General features: G+C 39.5%; 1 protein-coding gene across 6 annotated transcripts in view; it reads left to right on the forward strand.

Annotated features, from left to right (window-relative positions):
* Positions 1-18,535, forward strand: part of AKAP7 (A-kinase anchoring protein 7) — a 120,953-nt gene that overhangs the window by 32,953 nt on the left and 69,465 nt on the right. For all 6 annotated transcript variants that reach the window (XR_014065103.1, XR_014065102.1, XM_081529045.1 and 3 more), the window contains exon 6: positions 11,327-11,439. Coding sequence is in view for 4 of the 6 variants with exons in the window: in XM_081529045.1 (XP_081385171.1) it covers positions 11,327-11,439 (113 nt within the window). In the remaining 2 variants the exon portion in view is untranslated. The remainder of the gene's footprint in view (positions 1-11,326; positions 11,440-18,535) is intronic.

Raw genomic sequence — 18,535 nt, forward strand, 5'->3', positions numbered from 1 at the left:
GTAACTCAGTGGGGTGACTAGAATGTGGGCTTAAATGACATCTTAACAGAAGAACAATAAATTTGTAGAGAAGTGACAAGACAAAGGAAAAGGGTTCTAAGCTTTCATGGGTGGCAGATTGTGGGGAAGTAAATGTGTGGGGTGGGGACTCCAGTGGAATAAGGTTTGTTTGCATAGGTCCACTTTGGCCGTAGGAATTCCCCACGAGAGGGGATTTTTGGCAGTCCTCATTTTTCACAAGTGTCTGCTTTTGTTCAGACAAGGGAAGCTTGGGGAAAATTTCTTTCTGCAGCTGTTGATTCTCTTTGTCTCTACTCAAAGTATGCCTTATGCCCAAGTGACGTATTTCCGGAGGGCATATTCTGATCCCCTATATCTTTTATTTTACTTGATTTTCAATCAAATACTTAAATGAATTTACCTTGTATGGGGCTTTATTCTAGTCATCTTACAAATGTTAATTCTTTTAATCTTAACAACTCTATGAGACAGGGATGATTATGATTACCTCCATTTTTCAGTAGGGAAACTGAGAGACAGAGAGGCTAAATAATTTGTTAGTAAGTGATAGAGCCAGGACTCAAATCCAAGCAGTCTGGCTCCCGATTCCATATTCTGTTTTTAAATTGTTATTATTATTTATTATAGTGTATGTGTGATATACAATACACATAAGGAACAATATTTGGTACAGAATAAATGCTCAATCAAGAAATGTTCACTCTCATTATCATTGTTATGAAATGTCTCCAAAAATATTCCTTTTACTGGTTGTATAATATTCTGTTGCACCATTTTTTTTTTTTGAATTTTTATTTTTATTTTTTAAAGTTATTTATTTTAATTGGAGGCTAATTAGTTTACAGTATTGTAGTGGTTTTTTGCCATACATTGACATGAATCAGCCATGGGTGTACGTGTGTTCCCCATCCTGAACCCCCCTTCCACCTCCCTCCCCATAGGGTCATCCCAGTGTACTTTTCCCTTGTTGTTAGGCTTTTTTAAAAAATTGAGGTACAATTTATATGTAACATTATATTTGTTTCTGGTGTTCAGTGTAATGATTTGATATTTGTGTATATTGTAAAACGATCACCATAATAAGCATAGTTAACATCCATCAGCACACAAAGTTACAAAATTTTTTTTTCTTGTGATGAGAATGTGTAAGATTACTGTTTTAGCAGCCTTCAGATATGTAAGACAGTATTGTTAACTGTAGGCAATATGCTGTATATTACATCTCCAGCACTTATTTTTTTAAGAAGTGAAAGTTTGCATCTTTTGACCTCCTTCAGCCGTCTTGCCACTCTCACCAGATCCTGTGTTCTTAATCACTTTGCTCGTCTGTTACACTGTAAATTAACAATGGGACTCCTAACCAGCTTGTGGAAGCACCTTCCTGCCTAAGCTGAAGCCCAGCTCCAGTCCGAGATCATAGCTTCCTCGTTTCACCAAATGCCTTGCAACGTGGAACCCAGAGATGTCACCCACTTTCTCTTAGTTCTCTCTTGCTGTTTCTGTTTTGCCCTCACACAGAAGCCTTTTCTTATTGGTGTTTCATGGTGTCAGGTTTTTTTACCCTCTCCCTCTCCTTTCTGCAGTTGTCTGAATATTTCCTCTTGTGCATGAGGGCTTCGTTCCCTCTCTTGCTGCAACTTGGTGAGCACAGCCATCCAACCATCCTGGCTCAAAGTGAGCTGTGGAGTCAGTCAGAGCTGACTCCCGCTGTCCCCCACCCCTTTCCCCAACGCAGCCTCAGCAGTGATCAGCTGAGTGACTTTAAGCAATATATCTGATTCCTTACTTAATTACCTTATTTGTAGAATGAACATAATTGTAACTATTCTCAAAATGAGATAACATGTGAAGTGCTTTGGTATAGTGTTTGGCACATGTACAATGTTAAATAAGAGAGCAGCTATTATCATTAGTAAAAAATAATAATAATTATCCCCACTTACTACCATTACAACAACTACTTTTCTTGAGATCCCTTGCCTTCTTTGACAGTGGCCTCCAATATTCCACTCTAGCAGTTCATAAGCATAGTGAAATCTTTGACTGTTCATCTGCCAGAACTACTCTGAGACCTTAAATCAGGTAGGGCTGTTTATTACAACTTCCCAGACACCTTGCTTCAGCCCACGGTGTCCTTGTGTTCTGGTCTCTGGCTGAGGTCTCCTGTCTTAACTGTGGTTCTCTCTTTTTTGCTCACTGTTCTCCAGTTAGACTGCTTCCTTTCAGTGGGAAAGGAATTGAATAAATGCAAAAAATAAAAAAACAGATGAAATTGTATTACTTAGGATTACAAAAGTATCTTTATTATTCATTTTGCTGTTCTTTTATATAGCAAAGTTTCCTTGTGTTTAAAATACACGTTAAAAACTTGTTCCTCTGACAGTTTGCTTCTTTAGCTGAGGTGAATTATATTATTCAGGGAGCATTTTTAGCTGACTTTTGAGGGATATCTGATGTATTTGCTATGTGCTTTTCTACTTAGTGATTGAAGGAATGTCTGTGGTACTAGGAGGGATTGAACAATTTCTTAAAATATTCATAAACTTCTCTTCTGGAACATGAGTTAACATAAATGAAAAATGACATGTGGTTTTCAACACTAGCAAAAGCTTTTCTGATCTCAAGAATAATATTTCTGAAACTGTTACCCAGTACTCTGGCTAAGCAATAGATTACACTATTAGGAATATAAAATCAATACTAAGAAGTATCAAAAATGCCAAATGAAGGTGGCATTTTTCCCCCTTATCTCCATCCTTGTAGAGAATATACTGTGATGAAAAAACACATTAATAGAAATGAAATGTGCTTTGTGACAAGTATTATTTAAGCCAGTATTGTGGATAGATGCTCATCAAGGTCCAGTGAATAATGAGAACTATTGAGTCAAAATTTGATGTTACTGAAGCCAATAATTTAGTAAATTTTGTTTCTTTAGAATCAATTGAACATAATGATATATGAATAAAATAATGTGTAACAATGAATATAGAGAGTTAATGAACCATATAAATGCCTACTGTTTTCATTTCTGTTAACAAATCCCCGATTTCTTGTATTTTTTTCCTTGAAGCTCTTGTATTTTTTGATAATTCTTAGCATTAAGTCTTTCTCCTTATTGGGCTAAAATCTGTCCCCTGAGACTAAAAGCTCCATGAAAGCAGGGACATGCTTACTGTCTTCAGGACATTATGTATCTGACAAATGTGGCAGCTGCTCAGTAACTAACTGAACAAATAAATTTTACCTTTTACACCTTCATGCCATTTCTGTTTTGAAGGCTGATTTGAACATGTTGCTAATCTGCCATCCGAAGTTCTTCTATGTGGTAATTCTTCAAATACTTGAAGACTTAGAAAATATGCCCTCATCTCTTCAGTCTCGTTAGTCAAATTTTGGGAGTTTAGTAAGTTTCTCCATCATAGAATATATTAAACCCTAAGACATTGCCAATGTTTGACTATTTTTGAGCAATAAAAGTGAGTTTTATAATACTCAGTTTAATGTTTTGATTTTAAGTATTTATTATTGTTCTATTAAAATTTTTTTAGTTCCATTTAAAACAGTTGAGAATATGTCAGAAGAGAGAGGATCAAAGCTGTTATGTGATAGGGTAGTTGAGAAAAGATATACCTGTTTGTAATTTATATGACGGCTTCCCTGGTGCCTCAGTGGTAAAGAATCCGCCTGCAATGCCGGAGACCTGGGTTCGATCCCTGTGTTGAGAAGATCCCCTGGAGGAGGAAATGGCAACCCACTCCAGTATTCTTGCCTGGAGAATCCCATGGACAGAGAGGCCTGGGCGGGCTACTGTCTATGCAGTTGCAAAACTGTCAGACATAACTTAGTGATTAAACAACAAAAGCAATTTATAGGAACCAAAAGATGATAAGTTAATTATAACAGTACAGGCAAACTTGTTTTTATTGTTCTTCCTTTTATTGTGTTTTCACATGCTCTGGCCTTGTTTTTGTTTGCTTTACAAATTGAAGGTCGGTGGTGACCTTGTGTAGAGCAAGTCTATCAGTGACACTTTTCTAACATTTGTTCACATAGTGTCTGTATGTCACATTTTGATAATTTTCTCAATATTTCAAACTTTTCATTATTGTATTTGTTATAGTATCCTGTGGTCAGTGACCTTCAGGGTGTGGTGAACCACGCCCATATAAGGCAGCCAACTGAATAAATGTGTGTGTTCTGACCGCTTCACCGACTGGCCGTTTCCCCATCTCTCACTCACTCTTTGGGCCTCCCTGTTCCTTGAACAGAATAATATTGAAATTAAGCCAGTTAATAATCCTACAGTGGCCTCTTAACTGTTAAGTGAAAGGAAGAGTTAATCAATATGGCAGACTTCATTGTCTTATTTTAATTGCTACAGCCGCCCCCACCTTCAGTAGCCACCAACCTGATCAGTCAACAGCCATCAACTTCACAGCAAGACCCTCTACCAGCAAAGAAATTACTACTCACCGAAGACTCAGATGGTGGTTAGCCATTTTTAGCAATAAAGTAGGGTAAATGTAACTTTTATACGTCCCCTCAAATTTGTGTGATTCTATTGTGGTATTTGCTTTATTGTGATGGTTTGGAACTGAACTGTAAGAATCTCCAAGGCACACCCGTGATTGTTATAAATACAGTCTTCTTTAAAACGTGTATGCTGGACTGTTGTCTTTTGTTTAGGCTGCCCAGCATCTAAACGCTTCCTGCACTCTCATGTCACATACCTTCTGTAACAGGTTTTGCTTTTTCACTTCTACATCTTCTTGCTTTGGCTCAGACTTTGCGTCAGAAGCTGGCAACTTGAGGAAAAAGAGGTCTGTGCGGAATCCATTGTGGGGATAGGTGGTGTCATCACTGTCGAAGGCAGGTGGCAGAGTTCTCGCCCTTCGTGTGTGTGTGTGTGTGTGTGTGTGTGTGTGTGTGTGTGTGCGCGTGCGTGCGTGGCTTCAGTAATGCCAGCTGGGAGAGGTCGTGGTGTCTCTGGACTGGAACATGGGACATCTTAGCTTCCTGGCCTTCCAGCCTGGAACTTTAGTCCACCCAGTGTTATTATATAAATTCCTTTCCTGCTTAACTCAGCCAAAACTGTTATCTGTTGGTTTCAAATAAGAATTAATGTTTTCTTGGTATTTTAATGGTCTATTGCTTAACCTTTTTTATTACTATAGAAGAGAGGGGAAAAATCATACGGTGGCAGTGAGTCGCAGTGAAAGGTTTTTAGGACATGCCCCAAATTTACAAAGTGTGATCAAAACATCATATTTAGCACATACTAGCATTTGGTAGATACTCGACAAAATAACAAAGTAAGATTTTGAAAATGCGGTGAAATAGTATTTTGAGCTATTGAACTTTTATCTGTGTGTTTCTTCTTCTCTCTTTTCTCTCTTCTCTTCTTTTCTTTTATGCCTAGCCTCCCTGTAAGCAGTGGCACTCATGTGTTCAGAAGAGAGAATACAGCAGAAAAAATAGAGAAAGGACTTTGAGGTTTCAGCAACTAAGCATAATGGTGTTTTTTCCTGCCCCAGTGCTAGGAAAAATTCCCTCGTTTGGATGAAGAAGAGAGTTAGAGGCCGAACTAGAGTGTGAATTCTTGTCCCTCCATCATCCTATGAATAAAGCAACAGAAAGTCACACAAGGCTGACAGCAGGAGTGACCTATGCTTTGTTTCTGAGACGTGTCCATAGAGGCAGCAAAGCCAGAATACCCTGTGCCCTCGGAGTGGAGGTGGAGCTAGGATGACGCTGTGTGATGGATGGCTGTACAGTATTCTTATCCATTCCACCTTGGCCTCAGGGAATTCTGCTTTTTCTTTGTGTTCAAGAGTAGTGGAAGGGTGGAAAGGGTCCTCAGACAGCTCCATTGAGTTTATGAGCAATAGAGTGAAATCTCGTATACCCAAGAATAGTTACAGAAAATAACTATATATGGGAACAAGGAAGGATCCAGCTTCAAAAACCAAACTTGGGGACTTCCCTGGTTGTCCAGTGGTTAAGACGCTGTACTCTCAATGCAGAAGGCCCGGGTTCCATCCCTGGTCATGGAACTAGATCCCGCATGCCAGAAACAAGAATTTGCATGCTGTAACCAAAAATTCCATGTGCTGCAACAAAGATTGACTATCCCGCATGCTGCAACTAAGACCTGGCACAGCTAATAAAGAAATAAAATATTAAAAAAACCCCAAGCCTGGTACATGTCTCCCCGCTCTTAAACACTCTGACACCCCATTTAGCTGTCTTCCCTTCAACTTTTCCCCAGGGAAAGAGAGGAGCACTTTGAGTCTCTCAAACCTCAATTTCTTCCATCAGGAAGACATGTATTTTCCAGCAGAAATATAGCTGAGTAAAGAAAGTCACTATCATACATAAATTTCCCTTGCTTAAAACACTCAAAATTTTCTACCATACTGAGAATACAATCTGAAGGTTTTATTTACCATGCTTTGTAAGGCCCTTGACTGCTTCTCTAAACCTATTTCTTACCTCTTACCCAAGACCCCCTCCCTGCTGCAGTTACCTACCCTTTTTACTGCTCTTTGACCTACTCACCGCTCTTCACTCTGAAAGTTATTCCTTCTGCTATGAGCTCCTTCGTCCCAGAAACATACACAATTCTCTTCTCCAGGTGGCTTCTTCAATGTCTCACCTTCAGAACAGGATTTCGAGACCACCTTCTCTGAAATAGCAACCCCCTTTCTTCCACATCACTTTGTATACCCCTATCACTTTATTTTTCTTTGTATCACTTATTGATTCCTGATGCTGCGTGTTTATTTGTTTGTGGCTCTGTCGCTCTCTCTCTCTCTCTCTATCTATCTATATATGGATGCTCCATGAGGACAGAGGGGTTTTTTTGTCCATTGTATCCCCAGCACCCAGAACAGTATCTGGTGTGTCTTTTATTTTTAAGGACACATTTCCTTGAATCATTAGCTCATCTTTCATTAAGTTCATGGTTTTAGCTGTTAGAAAAATTAAGACATATTTAACATTGATAAGATTTAGCTGAACTTAAAAAGGACAGCTTCTCACCGAATATTTAGATTGAATGTGGTCTTCTTTGAGATTCGAAGGTATATTCTGTGTCCTATATTTTACCAGTTTCCATTCAAAAAAATTATTTACTTTTAGCTGTGCTGGGTCTTCGTCACTGTGTGCGGGCTTTCTCTAGTTGTGGTGAGTGGGAGCTACTCTAGTTGCAGTGGGCTGGCTTCTCATTGTGATGGCTTCTTGTTACAAAGCACAGACTCTAGGCATGCAAGCTCAGAAGTTGTGGCACACAGGCTTAGCCGCACCTTGGCATGTGGGATTTTCCCAGACCAGAGATAAAACTCACACCCCCTGCATTGGCAGGCAGATTCTTAACCACTGGGCCAGCAGGGAAGTCCTACGGTTTCCATTTTTTTAAAATGGACATTATTGGTGGGATTATTTCTACTGAAGGGACCCTATGCAAGTTTTTTGATCATTGATTTTCAGACTTTTTTTTTTGGTATATTTTGGAGTTCTTAAAAAAAAAAAAAATGAAATGGTACTTGGGAGCTCAACACGTAGAACAAGGGAACTTCTCTGAATGAAACCAGTGTGTGTAGGCATGATGGGAGACAGCAGAATCCCCTGCCTTCCTCTTCCCCTTGAAGTTGTAGAGGCAGCTTCTGTGCCCTTCCCTGCCCCCTGGGTTCGAGTTGAGGTTTCAGCCAGCTTGAAGCATGACCAGGGTAGAAGTTAGGGTGCCTGGATTTCACTTCCTTGTCTACTGCTCACAAGGAGTGGGACCTTGAGCATCAGTTCCTTATGTTTCAGTTTTCTTATCTTTAAAGTTGACTTATGCATTAGCCCTGATTTTAAGATTAAAAAGACCAAATGAGAAGTTATTTACTGAAGGTCTTTGAAAGGGATGGATTTTTCACGTCTGGCAAAGTCATCTCCTCTCTTGCTTGTGTATTCTACAATGATGCTTATGCACATGTAGCCATCTTATATTGCTCATGTATTGTCAATTTGTTACCATACTTATTTTTAAACTTTTTATTAAAAATAATGCATGCTCATTATAATCATTCATACAATTAAAGAGGTGTAAAGAAAGCATTACTATTCTCTCCTACCTCTATTCAATATCAACTTCCATCCTAAAGTATTCTATACTATTCTGTGCTGATAAAAATTTAAATATATAGAATTTATTTTCTTTGTCTTTTTGAATATTTTATTTAAAAATTGTTTTAGTGAGGTATAGTTGATTTACAGTATTGAATTAATTTCTACTATATAGCAAAGTGATTCAGTTATGCACATATATTCTTTTCCATTATGGTTTATCACAGGATATTGAATATAGTTCCCTATGCTATACAGTAGATCCTTGTTGTTTCTTCATCTGTCTTTTAAATCATGGAATCATGTTTCAGATATAGTAACCATGCAGTTTGCCTTTTTTTTTTTTTTTTGCTTAACAGGTGCCACAGATGTCTTTTTAGGTTAATATATGTAACTTGAATTCATTCTTTTGATTATAGCAGTTTTTAGTATGCATGCATACATGCTTAGTCACTCGGTTGTGTCTGACTCTTTGTGACCCATGGGACTGTAGCCCACCAGGCTCCCTCTCCATGGGATTCTCCAGGCAAGAATACTGGAGTGTGGGTTGTCATGGCCTCCTCCAGGAGATCTTCCCGACCCAGGGATCAAACTGGCATCTCCTGCGTCTCCTGCATTGGCAGGGAATTCTTTACCACTGTTATGACCAACCTAGATAGTATATTAAAAAGCAGAGACATCACTTTGCCAACAAAGGTCCGTCTAGTCAAGGCTATGGTTTTTCCAGTGGTCATGTATGGATGTGAGAGGTGGACTATAAAGAAAGCTGAGTGCCAAAGAATTGATGGTTTTGAACTGTGGTGTTGGAGAAGACTCTTGAGAGTCCCTTGGACTGCAAGGAGATCCAACCAGTCCATCCTAAAGGAGATCAGTCCTGGGTGTTCATTGGAAGGGCTGATGTTGAAGTTGAAACTCCAATACTTTGGCCACCTGATGTGAAGAGCTGACTCATTAGAAAAGACCCTGATGCTGGGAAAGATTGAGGGTAGTAAGAGAAGGGGACGACAGAGGATGAGATGGCTGGATGGCATCATCGACTCAATGGACACGGGTTTGGGTAGACTCAGGGAGCTGATGATGGACAGGGAGGCCTGGTGTGCTGTGGTTCATGGGGTTGCAAAGAATCGGACACGACTGAGCGACTGAACTGAACTGAACTGTTCCACCTGGGAGGCCCAATAGCAACCATTTCTTTATTGTTGAAGGTTGTTTTCAGCATGTGGTAATTCAAGCAATGTTAAATATCTTTTATATAGAATCTTGTGTATTGGTACTTTTGTTTATTTTGTGTGTTTTCCTAATATTGAAATTGCTGTCAAAATGCTTGTGCAGCTTAAATTTTAGTAGTTACTGCCCAGATTATCTTCCTTTGTGGTTGTGGTAGCTCTCACTCTCCAACAGCCATTAGTTCTTCAAGTATCTTCTCTACTTCTCTTACCTCTTTTTCAGGGAACTCCACTTACACACGTATTAGGCAACCTAAGTTGCCTCACGTCTCACTGACGAACTATATTTCTTTTTTGTTCTTGTTGTTGTTATTTCTTTTTTTCCTCTGTTTTATTTTGTATGGTTTTTATTGTTATGTCTCTGAAGTTCACTATTGTTTTTGTTGTTGTTCTGTAGTGTCTCATCTATTTTTCCCAGACCTTGCAGTTTTTAATCTCTAAAAGTTTAATGTGGGTCTTTTTGATCACTAACATGTCTCAACTTTTTAAACATAAAGAATACAATTAGAATAACTGCTCTGAAGCCCTTACCTGCTCATTCTAACATCTGTGTTAGTTATGAGTGGCTTTTGATTAATTGATTTATTTCTTCTTCATGGGTCATATTTTCCTGTTTGTTATGTGCCTGTGTGTCCGGTATCAGGCACTTGTTGGATGCTGGATAGTTTTGTCTTTCTATAATTATACCTGGGCTTTGTACTGGGACACAACTAATTACTTTGAAACAGGTTTTTCCTCTTGAGTTTTGCTTCTAATATTTGTTAGGAGGGACTAGAGCAGTACCAGGGCAGAGCTCATTTTTCCTTTCCACGGAGGCAAAATCCTTAGACTATTCTTCCCAATGTCCCATGCATCTTGAGGCTTTCCAGTCTGGCTGATGGAAACAGACACAATTCCTGATCTTGGGTGAGAGCTGGGAGTGTTCTCTCTAATCCTTTCAAATGTGTTTTTCAGCTTCAGGTAGTTTGCTCACGTCCCCATGCTGGTCACTTCTCCACTGAAGCCACTAAGGGGAGCCTTTGCAGATCTCTGGACTTTTCTCTCTGTGCAGCCCTCACTTCTCTGGCACTCTGTTCCATGAGCTCCAGATGCCTTGGTCTTTCTACTCTTGGCTTTTTTTTTTCTGAACCTAGTGTGATGACTGGGCTCCATCTGGGTTTATCTTCCTTGAACAGCGGCCTAGACACCCAGGGATGTAAGCTGGTCAATCAAAGTGTTCACCTTGTTTTTTTCTCATTTCTAAGGGATCACTCACCTTCACTGCCAGGTGTACAATGTCTTGCAAACCATTGTTTCATATATTTTGTCCTTTTATTTTTCAGTCATCTCAGATGGGAGGGTAAATCAGATTCCTGTTATTCTATCTTGGTTAGAAGCAGAAGTTTTGGATATGAGGAGTTACAGATAAACTAGTCCTTTATATATATATATGGGTGCCACTGGGATATTGCATGAAATCAGCATCATATCAGTCAGTTATTTTATTTATTAAATATTTCCTTTTCCAATTGTTGCTTTTGTGTGCTTTACCCAAAGTTTTTTTTTCTTTTAATTTATGTTTTTAAATCTTCAGTTGGAGGGTAATTGCTTTACAAAGTTGTGTTGATTTCTGCCATATGCCAAACTTTGACATTATTGCAGATTTAACCATCATAATGTATTTGGCATCATGCACGTTGTAGTTTTTCCTCTCTTAAAAATAATATCTCAAGCCAGTCTATTATCGTCATTGTAGAATAATTTAGTTTTTGAGTTGCTATTTTTATGATTAAAGACAGCCACAGTAGCATTTTTTGTTTACATTTTAATTTTATCGGAGTATAGTTGGTTTACATTCTTGTAAATCAGTTAGTTTCAGGTGTATAGCAGAGTGATTCAGTTAACATATTATTTATTCCTTTTTAGATTCTTTTCTCATATAGGGTATCACATAGTAGCATTTTTATGCTTCTTTTTATTTTCTTCAGATGCTGCAAAAAGGACTTTTCAAGAAAAAGGTATCTTGGCAGGAGAAAGCAGAACTTTTAAGCCTCATTTGACCTTCATGAAATTGTCCAAGTCACCATGGCTCTGGAAGAAGGTGAGTGGACATTTTATTATCAGCCTTGTTTTACCACCTGCAGCATGAGTGACATTCGCAGTGGTTTTCGACACCCCTGCCACTACTGCTCCTGGGATTCCAAATGGATTTGGTTCCAACTCCCAAGGATGCTGATTTGTCTCATGAGGCTCCATGGAGGCCATTACTGCTGTCTCCTCCTTCACCTCTGTGGCTGTTAGCTGTACACTCTGACTATCACTTACTGCTGCTTCATCTGTTGCCACATCTTGCTTCATCCCTTGAAAAGCCTTGGGGGGTGGAGCCAGGGTTGGGTTTTGCTGCATTCTTTTCTTCTGATTGTTTGCAGCCTGCTGCCTTCAAAGCTTCCTCCACTGGCCTGCATACACTGGTACTGCTCCATGTAGCTGGGTTTTTCAAGGTGGGACACGCTCTGCTCCCCTCCCCCCTTTTATGTAGTTCTTTTTGAGGTTTCCACAAAGCCACTGCTCTTTCAGCAGTTGTCTCCACTGAGGGTGTGGAGCAGGTATTGCAGGGACTGGGCAAGAGGGTAACAGAAGGGCCGCCCTCCCCAGCTCAGTATTTGAAAGTACTTCTCCCTGGGAATGGTCAGCAGTGACACAAACCAGGGGACATGTCTTTTGACTTCCCCTATCTCAGGGTGACTTGCTGCCTTCCTAGGCCGCTGCCTCCTCCTCCCTCAGAGGCTGGAGGCACTTTGGACTTGTATCTGAAGTCACAGCAGCTCTCCTGGAATCCTAAGGGCACCCTTCCTTGTTTCTCCCATTTCAGCCTAGGGAGGTTGTCATGCGAATTAAGACATCTGCTGAGCTGCTCTGATGTACAGAGTTTTGGAGATGGGCATGCAGATTAGTATTCGCTCCTGCTCTCCATGACCCTTTGCTGCAGTTCAGACTGATTTGCAGCTCTATAAATGAAGGTCATGTTTATTAGTAAGTAGATCTTTTTTCTAAATTTGACACAGTTTGTATTTAATGTCTGTGCTCAGAAAGTCTTTTTGGTCCTGTAAAACATGTGTTTGGGTGGTTAGCCATCCTGTGGTTATGAGTTTACTACAAACTTTTGTAAAACTCACCCTATCCCCCAGTATCTTGCATGTTTTTTTTATCCCTATGCTCAAATTAAATAATAACTATATTAGATACCATTCTAGAATATTTAGGTAGAAATAATTTGTGTAAATCATAGATTTTGGAATTAGGAATGATAAAAACTGACAAAACTTGTAGACTGACAGTTTACTCTTTTACTCGTTATCTTTCTTACCTTGCTTTCACGTGGATTGTCCTCTTCCCAGTGGTTTCAAATTTAATCCCAGAATGACAAATCAGTGGTAAAGGTAATACCCACATTTCAAAAATGTTTCTGTCTTTATTAACTTTGAAATGAGAGCACCCAAGGACGTTTATCAAAGGGATGCTTAAATTAACTCTAGAATTTATATTTCGACATTTCAGACTGCATGCATTTTAAGTGATTTCTTGACAGATGATTTAATGGAATCTGCTCTTTTTACTTTATAGAAAGGGGATCTGAGACTCAGATGTTCAGTGGCTGAAATGAGATCACACTGTTCTCAGTTGCAGAGCCCCATCCAGAATCTATTTTCCTCTCTCAGCACTAATTCTCTTCTGGGTTTTCATTCTGGGTCCACTCATTTACAAGGGTGAGACCATTGATAAAGTCAATAATGGAACGTATTACCAACATTCAGTTTACTTAAGGTTGATAATGAAATAAAAGGGGCAGGGTAGAGGGATGTTGAATAATTATTTTTTACTCATATTAAGAAGTTTGTGTCATTTCAAGTACTTGTATTTTAAAAAGTTATTTTAATTATAAAAGTATTAGATGAATGTATGCTCACTGAAAAAAATCTAGCTACATACAGACCTACAGAGTGAAAGATAGATTTTCTTCCCTTATCACCAATCTCTCACTCCCTTCCTCCCAATATCATTTCTCTCATTTAGGTACTGTTACTAGTATATCCTTCGGCCTTTTCTTGTTCACTGCAAACATATAAAGAAACTCTCCTTCAAATTTCCTGATATGGAACTTCCTCTGCTACAATATGGTATTCTGGTTCCCAAACTAGAGAAATAAGTTTTCTAACTGAGATTCTGGGAAACATAAGACTTTTTGTTTTTTGACAATTATATATTTTTCTAACACCAGGAGGCATTTATATATATATATGTGTATATATATATATATATATATGTTAGTTTTCCATATTCTTAGTTTCATGAAATTCTATTGGAATATATCTCATAAGAGAGTAGTAAAAGTAGTTTGCTTTTTTTTTTTGACTGGGCTGTACAGCTTGCAGAATCTTAGTTTGCTGACCAGGGATTGAACCCATACCCTCATCAGTGAAAGAATGGAGTCTTATGCACTGGACTGCCAGGGAATTCCCTTGAAAGTAGTTTTGTGTATCTTCAAGCTATTTTGATTATCACTGTGTTTTTAAAATGGTAGTTTTTTAAATCAAGTGAATGAAGCCTCAGAAAAGCTTCTTTAAATTACTTTGTCTCTGAAATAGCTAAAATTCAACTTGTTTGTATCATTTCTTCAGAGTATATTTGTTTCACATGGTTAGAGTCTATTTGTTTAGGTCAGTGCTTTTCACAGTGCTTTATTTTGGGTTTATTTTTCACACTGCTGCTGCTGCTGCTGCTGAGTCGCTTCAGTCGTGTCCGACTCTGTGCGACCCCACAGATGGCAGCCCACCAGGCTCCGCCATCCCTGGGATTCTCCAGGCAAGAACACTGGAGTGGGTTGCCATTTCCTTCTCCAAACCATGAAAGTGAAAAGTGAAAGTGAAGTCACTCAGTCATGTCTGACTCTTCGCGACCCCATGGACTGCAGCCTACCAGGCTCCTCCGTCCATGGGATTTTCCAGGCAAGAGTACTGGAGTGGGGTTTCACACCGAGTGACCTTGTATTGGTATTTCTGTGATTTGAACATGGTAGAAACCGGTTTGTTAGAAGTGTGTGCTAACACTTGGTGGCAGAAGAAGACCAGTTTCAAATCAAATATGCGTCTTAAGGCAGATCCAGATTCTTCAAGAAATAAAGGCAATCGTTTCATGAATAGAACAGTTGTTTTTAATCATAAATTATTTTCTGGACTTCTTAGATATTTTTCCTGAGTTATAACTCTTTCAAATTACTAATGTAGCGCTTAAACTGTCAAAGTTATAGGTCATTAGTTGGCCCTTTCTTGTAGCAGTTTTTCACAAAGTCAGACAATGAGAGAAGTTTAGAATGAAAGAAATAATCTTCTTTGAAGTTGTTTGCTCCCTTTTTCACTTGGACTGGTTTGTTTTGAGTGCAGAGTTTGATATGCACATAGCTAAGGACAGAGGGGTAGTTATTGGACCCTATGATGATGAGGTTGGGGGAAACAGGGAAGATCCCTGGAGAAGGGCATGGCAACCCGCTCCAGTATTCTTGCCTGGGAAATCACATGGACAGAGGAACCTGGTGGGCTACAATCCATCAAGTCACAGAAGTTGCACATTATTCTGAATGCACGCAGCAAAAGAGGGCCTGCCAGGTTGCACTGCCGCTGTCTTCTTTTCTGAAAGAAGGCACTTTAGGTGCCCTTGGTAAGACCAGGCTTTTATTATTCCAGACAAAAACTGGTCTTAGAAATATCCTTGGTATAAGTTAAAGCAAGTCTGACTCACAAGATGGCAGAGTAGAAGGACATGTGCTCGTCTTCTCCTGTGAGAACTCCAAAATTGCAACTAACTGTTGAAAATCGATCAACAGGAGAATGACTGATCACTTGGATCACAGCCTTGTCTAACTCAATGAAACTCTGAGCCATGCCATGTATAGCCACCCAACATGGACAGGTCATGGTGTAAGGTACTGACAAAATGTGGTCCACTGAAGAAGGGAATGGCAAACCACTTTAGTGTTCTTGACTTGAGAACCCCATGAACAGTATGCAAAGGCAAAAAAGATATGACATTGAAAGATGAACTCCCCAGGTCAGTATGGCCAATATGCTACTGGAGAAGAGTGGAGAAATAGTTCCAGAAAGAATGCAGAGGCTGAGGCAAAGTGAAAATAGCACTCAGTTGTGGATGTGACTGGTAATGGAAGTAAAGTCCAATACTGTAAAGAACAATATCTCATAGGAACCTGGAATGTTAAGTCCTTGAATCAAGGTAAATTGGAAGTGGTTAAACAGGAGATGGCAAGAGTGAACACTGACGTTTTAGGAATCATGCTGCGTGCATTCAGAATCATGATGATGAGGTTGGGGGAAGCAGGGAAGATCCCCTGGAGAAGGGCATGGCAACCCTTGGAATGGACTGGAATGGACTGGAATAGGTGAATTTAATTCAGATTACCATTGTATCTACTACTGTGGGCAAGAATCTCTTCAAAGGAATGGAATAGCCCTCATAGTCAACAAAAGAGTCCAAAATGCAGTACTTGGGTGCAATCTCAAAAATGACAGAATGATCTCTGTTTGTTTGCAAGGCAAACCATTCAATATCACGGTAATCCAAGTCTATGCCCAACCACTAATGTTGAAGAAGTTGAAGTTGAATGGATCTGTAATGACCTACAAGACCTTCTAGAACTAACACCCAAAAATATGTCCTTTTCATCATAGGGGACTGAAATGCAAAAGTAGGAAGTCAAGAGATACCTGGAGTAACAGCCAAGTTTGGCCTTGGAGTACAGAATGAAGCAGGGCAAAAGCTAACAGAGTTTTGCCAAGAGAACGCGCTGGTCATAGTAAACACCCTCTTCTAACAACACAAGAGATAACTCTACATGTGAACATCACCAGATGGTCAATACTGAAATCAGATTGATTATATTTTTTGCAGCCAAAGATGGAGAAACTCTATACAGTCAGCAAAAAAACACTGGGAGCTGACTGTGGCTCAGATCATGAACTCCTTATTGCCAAATTCAGATTTAAGTTGAAGAAAGTGGGGAAAACCACTGGACCATTCAGGTATGACTTAAATCAAATCCCTATGATTATACAGTGGAAATGAGAAATAGATTGAAGGGATTAGATCTGATACATAGAGTGCGTGAAGAACTATGGATAGAAGTTCATAACATTGTACAGGAGGCGTTGATCAAGACCATCCCCAAAAAGAAGAAATGCAAAAAGGCAAAATGGTTGTCTGAGGAGGCCTTACAAATAGCTGAAAAAAGAATAGAAGTAAAAGGCAAAGGAGAAAAGGAAAGATAAATCCATCTGGATGCAGAGTTTCAAAGAAGAGCAAGGAGAGATAAGAAAGCCTTCCTCAGTGATCAATGCAAAGAAATAGAGGAAAAGAATAAAATGGGGAAGACTAGAGATCTCTTCAAGAAAATTAGAGATACCAAGGGATTATTTCTTGCAAAGATGGGCACAATAAAGGACAGAAATGGTATGGACCTAACAGAAGCAGAAGATATTAAGAAGAGGTGGCAAGAATACACAGAAGAACTGTACAAAAAAGATTTTCACGACTCAGATCATGATGGTGTGATCACTCACCTAGAGCCAGACATCCTGGAATGCAAATTCAAGTGGGCCTTAGAAAGCATCACTACGAACAAAGCTATTGGAGATGATGAAATTCCAGCTGAGCTCTTTCAAGTCCTAAAAGATGATGCTGTGAAAATGCTGCACTCAATATGCCAGCAAATTTGGAAAACTCAGCAGTGGCCACAGGACTGGAGAAGTTCAGTTTTCATTCCAATCCCAAAGAAAGGCAATGCCAAAAATATTCAGACTACCGCATAATTGCATTTATTTCACACACTAGCAAAGTAATGCTCAAAATTCTCCAAGCCAGGCTTCAACAGTATGTGAATTGTGAACTTTCAGAAGTTCAAGGTGGATTTAGAAAAGGCAGAGGAACTAGAGATCAAATTGACAACATCTGTTAGAACATAGAAAAAGCAAGAGAGTTCTGGAAAACATCTAATTCTGTTTTATTGACTACGTTAAAGCCTTTGACTGTGCGGATCACAGCAAACTGTGGAAATTCTTAAAGAGATGGGAATACAAGACCATCTGACCTGCCTCCTGAGTAATCTGTATGCAGTCAAGAAGCAGCAGTTAGAACTGGACATGGAACAACAGACTGGTTCCAAATTGGGAAAGGAATATGCCAAGGCTGTATATTGTCACCCTGCTTATTTAACTTACATGCAGAGTACATGATGTGAAATGCTGGACTGGATGAAGTACAAACTGGAATTAAGATTTCCAGGAGAAATATCAATAACCTCAGAAATGCAGATGACACCACCCTTATGGCAGAAAGCCAAGAGGAACTGAAGAGCCTCTTGATGAAAGTGAAAGAGGAGAGTGAAAAAGCTGGCTTAAAACTCAACATTCAGAAAAGGGAGATCATAGCATCCGGTCCCATCACTTCATGGCAAATAGATGGGGAAACGATGGAAACAGTGAGAGACTTTATTTTCTTGGGCTCCAGAATCACTGCAGATGGTGACTGCAACTATGAAATTAAAAGACCCTTGCTCCTTGGAAGAAAAGCTATGACCAACTTAGACAGCATATTAAAAAGCAGAGACATTACTTTACCAACAAAGGCCCATCTAGTCTAAGCTATGGTTTTTCCAGTAGTCACGTATGGATGTGAGAATTCGATCATAAAGAAAGCTGAGCGTTGAAGAAATGATACTTTTGAACTGTGGTGTTGGAGAGGACTCTTGAGAGTCCCTTGGACTGCAAGGAGATCCAACCAGTCCATCCTAGAGGAAATCAGTCCTGAATATTCATTAGAAGGATTGATACTGATGCTGAAGCTCTGATACTTTGGTCACCTGATGCAAAGTATTGACTCATTAGAAAAGACCCTGATGTGAGAAAGATTGAAGGCAGGAGGAGAAGGGGACGAAAGAGTATGAGATGGTTGGATTGCATCACTGACTCGATGGACATGAGTTTGAGTAAGCTCTGGGAGTGGGTGATGGACAGGAAAGCCTGGCGTGCTGCAGTCCTTGGGGTTGCAAAGAGTTGGACCTGACTGAGCAACTGATCTGAACTGATATTAAAGCAGGTTGTTTCAGTAACCTATTCCTGAATCTCCCGATG

This window comes from Giraffa tippelskirchi, chromosome 9, assembly GCF_054371585.1.
Source record: "Giraffa tippelskirchi isolate mGirTip1 chromosome 9, T2T-mGirTip1v1.2.pri, whole genome shotgun sequence".
In the NCBI taxonomy this organism is placed as follows: Eukaryota; Metazoa; Chordata; class Mammalia; order Artiodactyla; family Giraffidae; genus Giraffa; species Giraffa tippelskirchi.